General features: G+C 44.8%; 1 protein-coding gene across 2 annotated transcripts; it reads right to left on the reverse strand.

Annotated features, from left to right (window-relative positions):
- Window positions 1–695: 695 nt before the first annotated feature.
- Window positions 696–9,448, reverse strand: TMEM106C (transmembrane protein 106C). 2 transcript variants are annotated; one of them, XM_038378094.2, is made up of 8 exons: window positions 9,276–9,448; window positions 8,573–8,781; window positions 7,822–7,885; window positions 5,936–6,095; window positions 5,702–5,842; window positions 4,270–4,319; window positions 3,888–3,941; window positions 696–2,529 (listed from the first exon to the last, which is right to left on the reverse strand). In XM_038378094.2, exons 1-8 carry the CDS (start codon window positions 9,437–9,439, stop codon window positions 2,349–2,351), a joined length of 1,023 nt encoding a protein of 340 aa, XP_038234022.2. In that variant the 5' UTR covers window positions 9,440–9,448; the 3' UTR covers window positions 696–2,348. The 2 variants fall into 2 exon arrangements, with proteins under 2 accessions (XP_038234022.2, XP_038234023.1); XM_038378095.2 differs by having other exon boundaries at window positions 9,293–9,430.
- Between the last annotated feature and the right edge of the window lie 3,983 nt (window positions 9,449–13,431).

Here is a 13,431-nt window from a genome sequence, read left to right on the forward strand (position 1 = left end):
TGGGCCATGCAGCCTCAGAATGAACTATATTTTAGTTACTGCAGCAGTGTAAAAGCATTAACTGAATACTTTAGATGGTTCTCTGAAGTTCAGTGTTTGGGCTCCAACATTCACCAATTCATAGGGAACAGAACACATTAGTACATTTGGTAAGGTCCATAAAGAAAAATGGGACAAAATGCAGATTAAAGGGATATGTTATCCAGGAGAAAAAACATTTGATGCTAGAGTACTTCTATTGCAAACTCTTTGAGTGAGAGATCATCTCTGTACGGACACAGGAACTCCCACACTGGATCAGAGCCAAGGTCCATCTAGTCCAGTATCCCATCTCTGGCAGGGGCCAGCACTAGATGTTTCAGAGAAAGGTGCAAGAACACCAAAATAGGCAGACACTGGGGGCAGGCTATCCCACATCAGCCTCATCCTCATCTTGATTAGTCAGAGATTGGCGTAAGCCCTCTTTATGTGTTGTACAGGTCCTGGCATGCTGGGGCACTGATCCACGATTAGGGACACCAGATACTACTGTAATACAAGTCAATAAGTACTGCTAATTGATAATACATAGATTAGCCAGCTAGCAAGTTGAGAGAGGCGCGTCAGGCCAGTTGCAGTATAAAGCATTCAAACTCCAGGGCAGAAATGCAGGAGATGAAAAGAGCCAGGGGACTACTCCACACAAATGATACTTCTTAGTGTTAAATAATCTCAGATTTTATTTGTCTAGAAAAAAATTCAGATCTAGAAATTCTGCCCATAAAGTGCAATTCTATACAATAGTAACATTTTCTTAAAACAGGTTCATTTTCTACCTCACACTAATAACATTTTAGATATTATCAGTTTCCTTTTCAGATTGACTGTTTGATTCTTCCTCCCCATTGGCATAGCTATTTCCTCTAAAGTACGATAGAGAAAGATGCTGGTTGATTTAGCCCAAAAGAAATGGGGAAGCTGAGTTGAATTACAGTGAAATGAAGAGCCCTGAAATCATGATGTGCAAGAGTCTGGCTCAGAAGCAGCCTATAGAATCATTTGTCCTACAAAGTGAGGAATTGAAAACTAAAATACATTGTGCTTAGCCTTCTGTACCAGGGTTAACTGGCTATTATACATCCCAAGATATAAACTGCATCTCTAAAATGAGCATTTGAGATGGGCAACTCCCATTAACTTAAGTGAAATCAGCTCAAGTCTGCACTCAGTCAAATCCCCATGCAAAAGTAAGCCAATGTCTGGAGAATCTACACAAGGATACTTCATATGTAATCTTTAAATCCCTTCCTTTAGCAAAAATATACAGAAGTACAAAAATGCTATTCTAAAATCCTGGCCCTTACAAACTGGTACAAAGTTTTCCTGTTAAAAGAAAGCAGCAAGTACACAGATCAAACTGCTCAGTTACAGGTTCCCTAGCTTCAGTGACGCCCAAGAACTTTCAATACAACATATCTAGAGCAGTAGCTTCAAAACACTGCATGAAGGAAAAAGACCCAAGAGCTATATGGTCCATACAAGGAAATCAGTACGACTTCATTGGAGTGGTGCACCTATTGAAACATAGCCATCACTAAGACGGCAGGGTTTTGATACACTGGAGATGAACACCCTCAGAAAACTTGGTCAGTAAGCAAACCAGCACCTCAAATAGAACATATGTTGGTTAGCTCCAATAATTTCCCCTTCCAGCATCTGTCACAAGTTCCAGCTACAGAGAATAAATATGAGTGCCACTCTCTCCTGGAATGACTATGCATAGAAATCCTACTAACACAATGCCATAACATATTCTAATGGCATGCTGCCTCTGAGCAGAATGAGGGGCAACAGGAGTTTCACTGAAACAGCACTTTGTCCGAAAAGGACCAAAAAAGAGCTGCTGCTTGGTGGGCTCTGCAAAACTCAATCCCCAGCATTTATCCTAAGGCAATGACAGAGTCTGAAGCCTTCTTTGACTTTCATTAAGTTCTTCTATTGAAAGATTATTTAAAACAGTTCCTTGATTTCTCTGGGTTCAATTCTAAGAAATTCGTTGCAATATCTAAATACCAGATCGATGTCAAGTTATAAGTGGGCGGGAACTCGGCACGTTTTGGGGAGGATCAGACTGGATCACAAGTGGACATGCTCTCAAATCGCTGCCCAAAACGTAAGCAGTGCAGCCAAGTTGCATATGCATGAATGTGATGTGCCACATGATTTCAGACACCTCCTGTTCACTCCAAGTTTCTCCAAGGACAGCAATGATCCCTCTAATTCCATTTAAAAGTTACCTAGTGATCCTGCCTACAGGTACTAATTTATAATAAAAGTCAGTCTGCATGATCACTTCCCCAAGAGAAGTATTAGTTGACTCCAGTGTCTTCAAAGTATCCTCCTCTCTTTGTTACACTATCTAGAGTAGGTGGGGTGGACACAGGCCGAGGGTCCTGGACAGCTGTGGAATTAGCACCACAATCTACATAGTGATAGGTTTCCAAGGAGCTCTGAGTCACATGGCCGATGTAGGAGATTTTCACTGATGTTCTGGAAGAGAGAGATTCAGTTCAGCTCAGATAGGACAGGTTATATTTAATTCACTTATTAAATCTAAAGACACTAATCTGGGAAGAGCTGATGAAAATATCAGACAGCAATAGGAGTGGCTCTGCTTTTTAGTTATCTCCTTCCCCTCAGAAACTGCTGACTATATTGGACATTTATACAGCACTTATCATTGGTATAGAGGTACTAAGATAAGGGATGTTTGTTAGTTTGTGGGACATTTTTTCTTTACCAGAATTTGCAGGGTGCACATCAGATTTTCACATTTATGCAACTAAACTAACTGTTCTGCATTCTTCACAGCTTTGGGGCCAGCAGCCTGCTGCAATTTACACTCACCATATTCTTAAAGATAGGCAGCAATCCACATCTGACTGTGCCCTAGTTAAAAGGGGAATCAAATTTCCCATGCCAAAAGTTGAGACTGATATGGGAATCACTGCTACATAGAAGGCACAAGGAATAGGCACTTATAGCCCTCCCCTCTGCTGCTTATGGAATAGAGGAGAAATCGAGTCCCTTTGATTATTAAAGGTCCACTCAACTTCCACATTACACAGCTTTTCTTTGCCTGCAGCCAGGGCTGGTCTCTGAAGCCCTGATTCACCTGAGTAGCCCTACTGCAGTCAATCAGAATACTCATGAAAACAGAGCTAGAGATTAGGCCCCTAGATCACAGTGATGGGAATCTGTATGATAGATACTGAAAGTTTCTTCGGATACAACCATCTACTGCTTTGCCACCCCCCTCCCTCTCCCAGTTCTTCCACCGACTGTCCTCTCCTACAGAGGTTGACTCACACTTTACACAGCCATATTTCTTAGCAGCTGGCCAGACCTCCAGACACATGGAACTAACTTGGGATGCTTCCCAGAAGGAATTGGTACGCTGTGCTACAGGTTAAACTCTCACACTGTAAGCAACAGTGCTAGTCCCAAGCCCGGATAAAAGAGGAAGGTTCTGCTGTTAGGTTTATGACCCACTAAGGTAAAACCTTACTGCAACAGAAACAGTCCAAGTAGACACGCTCTCAAATTACATCTTAACATGTCCAAGTTAAACCAAAACTTGAAGACGATAGGTGCAAATGAAGCTCATAATGCAAGTACGAGATCTCAGTGAAGCTAGTATCTCAAGAAATCAAATCTCAATGACCAAATCTGCACATCTGGGAAGGAGTGCCAAAACTAGCAAGTGACCACAATCAATGAAGGAACTGGACTGACCAATGTGTCAGCAGAACAGAAGGAACTCAAGTCTAAGATAAGCCTGTAATTTTGTCACTGCAATTCCATTTCCAGTCAACAGAGTGCAGTAGAGCAAAAGAAGAATTACATACCTCATGAAGATCACTATGTTATGCACCTTGACCTTGGGTAATGTGCAAAAAAAACTGTAAGAGACCAACATAGAGAAACATGTTGGAAGAAAGACTAAAACAGTTTGATCCATAACAAATTTTAGAAAGGCATTTTAAAATTTCTTGGGCATCCTGGAACTCCCTTTTTGCTTTGGGGCTGCTCTGGATGAACTGTCCAGAACATTTAACATTTTTTTTATATTTGAAAAGTGTGGTACAGATGACCTGTCAGGTCTGATATTTTTGACCAACAGGAACTCGTTAAATAAAGCTGCAGGAGTCAGATCAGTTTACTCAGTGATATCCAATTTATGCAGATTCTTTGCACGAACTGCAGAGATAAATAATAAATAATCCTTACTACACATAGGAGAAAGGTCCACCCATTTCTGATTTCACAGTGAAATTCACCTGAAAAGGACAAGAGAAGACATGTTCAGCCAATAGTATGATGAATCAGAAATCAGAGATGCAAGTGACCTTCAGTATTAAACCGAGTCAGGTTATTCCCTACAATACGTTCTCCTGTGCTTTGTCCAGTCCAGCTACAAGAGACTCTAGCTGCAAGGAGACTATTTCACCATTCAAAGCCTAATCCACAGAACCATCGCTGAGTTAGGAAACAGAGTAATATCACAGTTAAAATGTGTCATGGGACAGGACCCAACAATGCTGTAAATGGAGTCTCTTGACTTGGTTATAGCTGTGTTGTAGATGAAGGTTAGCCAGCACATCTCAGTGTCAGGAAGGTTCCTCTTCTAGCCTAGATTCTCCCTTGTTTAATTTCATCCTATTACTTCTAGTTATACTCTAATTTGACCCCTTTAGACAAATTTCTCCCTCTTCTAGATATCCACAACATTCAGATATTTGTCAACCAACATATCACAAGTGACACTTAAACCAGTTTCTTTTAATCCTTCCAAAGTCAACCCCTTTCACCCCCAGAAACATTTCTATTGTTGTTTGGACTTCCTCCTATTTATCAGCATCTTTTCCCTGGAACCCAACACCACATTCCAGATGTAGCCTTGCCAGAGCTGAACAGAAGGAGATTACCTTGGCATAACACTTCTTTATAATGGTCCCAAAGGCTGCATTGGGTTGGGGTTTTTTTTGACCACTGCCATATCACTTGGCAGGCACTAAGACTTGTAGATCTTAATATTACTGCTTACCAATTACTTCTTGACTAAACTGTCCAGACTCATCTTGTCCCATCCAACTTGCTGTTAACTTTTGTAAAAACAGTTCAAAGTTCAGTCATTTAAAACCATCAACTTCCCTAGTGTCTATCCAGCATTTTCTTCTTTCATCATCAATATATGTAGTAGACCCTTCATTCCTGCATTTTTTTTTTATTTTTTGGAGAGGGGACAGGGAAAGAGAGGATGCTAGATTTGTTCTTTTCCTGTCAGCCCTAACATCTTTATTCTTGTCTAGTCCCACCCCAATTCTGCATTTCCAGGACAAGCTGTGTTTAGCTACACAAGGGAACTGGTCAAAAATGCGGTATCACTGGTGATATCTCACCATTTGCATTTTAATGTAGCTATGGGTCCCATCTGGTTAGTGCACAAGCTGGGAGGAGAGGAAGAAGGGAGGGTGTCTCTCTCTGTGCAGAAGATCCCGCTCATTAGCGCAGGAACCTCAGCCATAAGTCATCTAACTTCTTCAGTTGGAGCCATTAGGCTGTGGGTCACTTCCAAAGGCCAGTATCACCAGCAGTAGGGTATGGTTCAATATTCTCTACAGCTTAAGCCCCAGTTCATACTCAAGAAAGGCTGTAATACCAGTTTGTCGCTCAGCGGCTGGATGCGAGACACATTGGTAATCTGTTGGGTTCCAACCACAGTGTTCATGTACTGCACCTGGCTGGCTATGCTGGCCACTGCGACTGAATAGAAATTGGAGTTTCTGATCCTCAGGGTAGTCTGTATCAAGAAAGAGAGAAGACTCATCAGAATTTGAGTCCTCCAGAGTCCAGCAGCAAATTCACTCAGACAAAGGATTAGACAGAGCTTTACCGTGATGGCAAGAATGACAATGGAGTTTTTCTGGTCGAACCAAACTTGAACCCCTTTGATGCCCTCATCATCCACAAGGACCGAGTGTGGAAACAGGAAGAAAATCACCAGCCCTGATATCAGAAGGCAGAGCAGCACAGACAGCAGCACATAGAGCTTCCTGCAACAGACATGAACATTTTACCCACTTTGTCCTAATACTCCACTTGTGACTGGAGAGTCTCAATTTACAAACATGAAGTGATTTTAAAGGCTCCGTAGGAAGCATATTATCCCCACTTTACATATGCATGAACCATGACACAGAGGGACTCCGTGACCCAGTAACTCTCTGGAGCAGTCATGGGGAAACTACAGATCTAAGCTACTTGTATGGTCCCCATAACCGTAGCATCTGAGCACCTCACAATCTTGAACGTATTTATCCTCACAGCAAGTCTATAAGATGGAAATGATAGCCTTGTACTATTTTACATGTGGAGAACAAAGGCACAGAGATGCTAAGTGACATGCCCGAAATCAAACAGGGAATATGTGGCAGAGCAGGGAAATGAACTCAGTCCTCCCAAGTCCTAGGTTACTGCCCAAACCACTGGGCCAGTCTTCCTCTCTCTCAGAAAGTCCTGGCTTGTTTGTTTAAAGCCAATGGGCACCGTTTCCTCCCATACAATGAGAGGCTAGATCACCAGCTGTTACTAATTAAGTTCCAGCAGTATAAAAACCAGGAGAAGAAAAAGGACAGAAAGAACAAAGGATCCCTGGAAAAATATCAAGTGCTATACATAAACCCCTCCCCCAGCTATTAGACAATGCACCCAAGCTTCCCTGGAGAAACATATCACAAATAATAAGTGCTACTCTTACATGAATAACATTAAATTGGATAATGTGTCTAAACGACTCAAATAAAGAACAGACAGCCCTTTAAACTGAGGCATTTTACCAAAAAGAAAGGGATTGAGTATACCAAAAAGTGTAAACATGGCACTCAGAGTCATTTCCCCCCCCTTTAATGTTTTCAGTCTGGTGCTTCTGATGTTGATAAGCCAGAATTTCTTTTAAGAACTTAAAAGGCATGAACTGGAGTAGTAATGGGATTTTCATGCACACCCCAAGAGTGGGAGTTAATGGGAAATATTTAGTTACAGCTGAAGAAGTGTTTGATGGCATTATCTTAGATTAAACTAGAGCATGGAAGGCAGCACAAAAGGAAATGCAGAGTCAGTGCAATATTTAGTTGTGGCAGCACAACCAGGCTCCAAATGAGGAGCAGTTGCATTTATTCTTTATAGAATCATAGAATATCAGGGTTGGAAGGGACCTCAGGAGGTCATCTAGTCCAACCCCCTGCTCAAAGCAGGACCAATCCCCAACTAAATCATCCCAGCCAGGGCTTTGTCAAGCCTGACCTTAAAAGCTTCTAAGGAAGGAGATTCCACCACCTCCCTAGGTAATGCATTCCAGTGTTTCACCACCCTTCTAGTGAAAAAGTTTTTCCCAATATCCAAGCTAAAACCTCCCCCACTGCAACTTGAGACCATTGCTCCTCGTTCTGTCATCTGCTACCACTGAGAACAGTCTAGATCCATCCTCTTTGGAACCCCCTTTCAGGTAGCTGAAAGCAGCTATCAAATCCCCCCTCATTCTTCTCTTCCGCAAACTAAACAATCCCAGTTCCCTCAGCCTCTCCTCACAAGTCATGTGTTCTAGTCCCCTAAGCATTTTTGTTGCCCTCCACTGGACATTTTCCAATTTTTCCACATCCTTCTTGTAGTGTGGGGCTCAAAACTGGACACAGTACTCCAGATGAGGCCTCACCAATGTCAAATAGAGGGTCATGAGAAAGATCAGTGGACACGCATTAGACTCTTTTACTCTAAACTTACGTTCTCTGGGGACGTAACCTCTGGTCACTGTATGGTATTAGAGCCACCAACTCATTGACTTGCTCTAGAAGACAAAAAGGAAAAAGCTTTGTCAATTCCACCCATTTGCAAGGTCACTATGCACTAAGCTCCCTAAAACTGAGGGACCTGGAAATGACTAAAAGCCGCCAAGGGTTTCTGGGTATACATTTTAATATCGCGCTCCTTCAGCATGAGACGGAACATGCTTTCCTAGACTGTAGCGGACAATACAAATATCACAGCTACCAGCTGGATTGATTAGAATAAACAAACAGTCTCATTGCTTCTTTGCCTTAACAGTTAAACACCACCATGGGACAGATGGCCCCACGATGAGACTATCTAGCCCAAGAAACCTTTTCTTCATTAGTCCAGTGCCTTAAGATTCTCAAACACTATTTAGGAGGTTTGGTCTTGGGAAGTGAACCAGGCTTTGAAAAAGGAACTTGTTAGGAGATATGGGATGAGTACAAATCTAATTCAGTGCACACGTCTTTCTACACCAAAAGTTCATTCAAAAACTTTTTCTATTCAACAGGAGAAACTAAAACAGTAGCAGAAAGAGAAACAAGCAAGGGCACCCAAGTACACTTCAGAAGAAGTTTGGAAATCAAAGAGGGAAATTTTGAACCATATCCTGAAATGAATATGAGTTTTAGCTAAATAAGGAAGGTTTCTAGCCCATGAGTAAAATACTTTGGGATTTAAATTTCAATACAGATAGGTTCACCTGTGGGAATACAGCCAGTGCCTTGGCAAGTTGGGCAAGTGATGCTGTCCCGACCGGTGAACTCAACATATGGAAACTTGGCAATGTCTTCCTCACGATCTCTGCTGTCTAGTAAGTCCTCATCGTTCTCTCTTCTCTGCCTGGAAGACACATTACTACCAAGAGAGAACAGACATCCCATGGCAACAGATGAAGAATTGCTGGATGCCCTAGAAGGAAAGTTGGGAAGAGCACAGCTCGTGATCAGATAGGATTCCCTCCTTCGCTGAGGGACAAGCTGCTCTTCATCCCCAGGAGGTATGCCCCTGCCTTTTTATTCCCTCCCCTATCCACGCAGAGGGACAAGGCCCTCCTTAAATGCCCCCACATGCCTCCTCCACCTGCGCTCCCCCGCCCCCCACACAGAGGCATTCCACCCTCTCACCCCAGAGAGCTAACCCCCCTCCCTTTCAAGAGAGGTACACCCCCCATACCTCTCCCACCAACAAGAGCCAAAGCTTCCCACCCCCGGGCCCGTTCCGCCCGCCCTGCTTCCACCAAGCCAGAAAAACCACCGTCCCCCTCCCAGGCCACCCTGCCCTGCCTCGCCTCGCCAGGGAGGACCCCCACCGCATCCCTCCCCACAGATTCAAAGCCCCCGCCTCAGGGACGACGCCCCCACTTCGCCCCCTTCCCTCAGGGGCCCCTGCACGGCCCTTCACACCTACGGAGCATTCTCACTTTGACAAGCCAGCTCCACGCACTGCGCATGCCCCCGCTCACGCGCGAGTCCCTATGACGGCGCCTCCTAACGCGACCCGCGCAGGAGGACGGGGGGCGCGGCCAAAGGGAAGCTCCGCCCCTCCGGGGACGAGGCGGGGGAGCCATATTGCGCAGGAGCACAGAGGGCGGAAAAGCGGGGCAGCTGGGCTAGGGAAGACTCCGCCTCCCATTGACCCGCCCCGTTCTTCTCGGCCCCTCCCAACCCACACTGCGCGCGCGTGACGACAGGGCGGGGCTTAGAGAAAGTTCCTCCCCTGAGTGACGGTCAGCCGCACCCGGTCGAGCCTTGCCAACGCGCATGCGCACGGGCACGAGGCGGGGGAGACGCACGTATAGAAGACTCCGCCCTTAAAAAAACTTGTGGGCCGCCAGACAGTACGCATGCGCTCCAGCCCCCTCCCGTTCTCACTGCACATGCGCCAAAACGGGACGACGCTCTCCAGGGCTTATGTCAATGCGCATGTGCTAACGCCTGGGTGTCTACTTGCGCATGCGTCCAGTGGGGAACCAGGGTGTGCCTTAGTGCTTGGGTGGCAGAGGGTCCCTGGCGAGTGGGCGGTGACGGTGTTGCCATGACGCGAAGGGCCCTCCCCTTATGGGCTTGGGTTGCAGCTCTGCAGCTGCCTGCTGCCCACTTGTCCCGGTATGCCCCATAGTTGTTGCAGAGTGCATATTCATGTTGCCATTATTAGGTTCCAGGGTTAACACAAGTTCACTAGATGCAGGAGAGCGTGGCCTAAGTCTCTTCTGCTTTGCCCCACCACCACCACCCCGGTTCATTGTTGACCCCCATCCCTTATACGGTCATTTACACCAGTGCAAATTCTGGTTTGGTAGCATTTTAAATGGTGCAAATGACTGGTTGAGGTGCAGGGTAGCAATGCAATTAGACCTTTTATGGACCCAAGTCTCTGTTGATCAGCACCTTGTGCAGTCATTTCACACGTGCAAAATGCTACTGTTCTGATTTGGGCAGGGCAGAAGTGACTGGCCTAGGGTTGTCACCTTCCCCGGTTTTCCCAAGGCTATCTCTTTCTTGAGGTAGGTGGCCTGGGAAATCTGCAAGGTTACCCAATACGCACTGCCAGCTGCCCAGTTTTATGGGTTCAGGAACGTCCCAGTTATCCCTGTTTTTTTTGTACCTCAGAGTAGCAGTCCTATTTGGTCCTGTTTTGCAGTTTATTCCTATGCAGAGTGTAAAATGCTGCCAAACCAGAAAAAAGTGAGAACACCTTACATGTAGGTTTGGTCTACAAAAAAAAGTTACGTCAGCACACCCTTGACCGACACAGATATACCAACAAAAACCACAGCATGGATGTGTCTATGTTGATGGAAGAGGGCTGCTGTCGAGTAGCTAATGACGTGGGGAGGTGGTGTAACCTGTGTCTACACTGTGGAGCTAGGCTGTCACAGGCTTATAGTGTAGACATACCCTTACCTTGCACAGGTGTAGAAAACTGCACATGGTGAAAGGCTGGGGAGAATCAGGCCTGATGGGGTGGGTGTATGTTTGTTTGTTTTAATGAAAGCTTAAATTTTGCTGCACAATTCTGTGGCAGGTGCTGAACTCTCTGACGAACTCTGTGGTTGTGGAATGGCGTAATAGCCTTTTTCCATCACTCTCTCTTGGTTCTGCCCACACTCACAACGCACAAAGTTTGACTCACTGGAGCTGCAGTGGCAGCAATAATCTAGATTGAAAGGATGCTTTCCTGCCTTTGTGGTGGCTCTTGAGGTTAATATCGGTAAATTCAATAAACCAGGGACAGGAAACAGGCCTTTTTCAATTCTGCTTCCAGTCGCCCATAAAAAGCTGTGAGTGGGGAATTCAGTTTACATCATAGATGTTGTAAAGAAAACCAGACAAAGATGGTGAATACATGGGCAGATTAAGAAATGAGGAATTGAATACTGATCCACACACTATTTTCATACCACTATAACTATTTTAAGGGATATGATGAGGTGGACGAGGCTTTTTTCCGACAACTATCAGAAATTACTAGATTACTAGATTTCAGAGTAGCAGCCGTGTTAGTCTGTATTCGCAAAAAGAAAAGGAGTACTTGTGGCACCTTAGAGACTAACAAATTTATTTGAGCATAAGCTTTCGTGAGCTACAGCTCACTTCATCGGAGCTCACGAAAGCTTATGCTCAAATAAATTTGTTAGTCTCTAAGGTGCCACAAGTACTCCTTTTCTTTTTAGATTACTAGAGGCCCTGGTTCTCATGGGGGACTTCGATCACCCTGATATCTGCTGGGAGAGCAATACAGCGGTGCACGGACAATCCAGGAAGTTTTTGGAAAGTGTAGGGGAACCAACTGGTGGCAGAGCTCTTCTTGACCTGCTGCTCACAAACACGGAAGAATTAGTAGGGGAAGCAAAAGTGGATGGGAACCTGGGAGGCAGTGACCACAAAAAGGTCGAGTTCAGGATCCTGACAAAAGGAAGAAAGGAGAGCAGCAGAATACGGATCCTGGACTTCAGAAAAGCAGACTTTGACTCCCTCAGGGAACTGATGGGCAGGATCCCCTAGGAGAATAACATGAGGGGGAAAGGAGTCCAGGAGACCTGGCTGTATTTTAAAGAATCCTTATTGAGGTTGCAGGAACAAGCCATCCCAATGTGTAGAAAAAATAGTAAATAGGGCAGGTGGCCACCTTGTCTTAACAGTGAAATTCTTGCTGATCTTAAACACAGAAAAGAAGCTTACAAGAAGTGGAAACTTGGACAAATGACCAGAGAGGAGTATAAAAATATTGCTCAGGCATGCAGGAGTGAAATCAGGAAGGCCAAATCACAATTGGAGTTGCAGCTAGCAAGGGATGTTAATAGTAACAAGAAGAGTTTCTACAGGTATGTTAGCAATAAGAAGAAGGTCAAGGAAAGTGTGGGCCCCTTACTGAATGGGGGAGGCAACCTAGTGACAGAGGATGTGGAAAAAGCTAATGTACTCAATGCTTTTTTTGCCTCTGTCTTCACAAACAAGGTCAGCTCCCAGACTACTGCACTGGGCAGCACAGTATGGGGAGGAGGTGACCAGCCCCCTGTGGAGAAAGAAATGGTTCAGGACTATTTAGAAAAGCTGGACGAGCACAAGTCCATGGGTCCGGATGCACAGTATCCGAGGGTGCTAAAGGAGTTGGCTGGTGTGATTGCAGAGCCATTGGCCATTATCTTTGAAAACTCATGGCGATCAGGGGCAGTCCTGGATGACTGGGAAAAGGATAATGTAGTGCCCATCTTTAAAAAAGGGAAGAAGGAGGATCCGGGGAACTGCAGACCAGTCAGCCTCACCTCAGTCCCTGGAAGAATCAATTTTGAAGCACTTCGAGGAGAAGAAAGTGAACAGGAACAGTCGGCATGGATTCACCAAGGGCAAGTTATGCCTGACTAACCTAATTGCTTTCTATGATGAGATAACTGGCTCTGTGGATGAGGGAAAAGCATTGGACATGTTATTCCTTGACTTTAGAAAGCTTTTGATATGGTCTCCCACAGTATTCTTGCAAGTTAAAGAAGTATGGGCTGGATGAAGGGACTATAAGGTGGATGGAAAGCTGGCTAGATCATTGAGCTCAACTACCCGGGTTGACGGGTATCTACCACACCTCCTAGTTTAGTGTCATCTGCAAACTTGCTGAGGGTGCAATCCACACCATACTCCAGATCATTAATGAAGATATTGAACAAAACCAGCCCAGGACTGACCCTTGGGGCACTCCACTTGATACCGGCTGCCCACTAGACATGGAACCATTGATCTCTACTCAATTGATTACTACCTCACATTGATCACTACCTCGTCTGGAGTACTGTGTCCAGTTTTGGGCCCCACACTACAAGAAGGATGTGGAAAAATTGAAGTCATTTCCCATTTTGTGTGTGTGCAACTGATTGTTCCTTCCTAACTGGAGTACTTTGCATTTGTCCTTATTGAATTTCATCCTGTTTACTTCAGACCATTTCTCCAGTTTGTCCAGATCATTTTGAATTTTAATCCTATCCTCCAAAGCACTTGCAACCTCTCCCAGCTTGGTATCGTCTGCAAACTTCATAAGTGTACTCTCTATGCCATTATCTAAATAATT

This window comes from Dermochelys coriacea, chromosome 20 (genome assembly GCF_009764565.3).
Source record: "Dermochelys coriacea isolate rDerCor1 chromosome 20, rDerCor1.pri.v4, whole genome shotgun sequence".
NCBI lineage: Eukaryota > Metazoa > Chordata > Testudines > Dermochelyidae > Dermochelys > Dermochelys coriacea.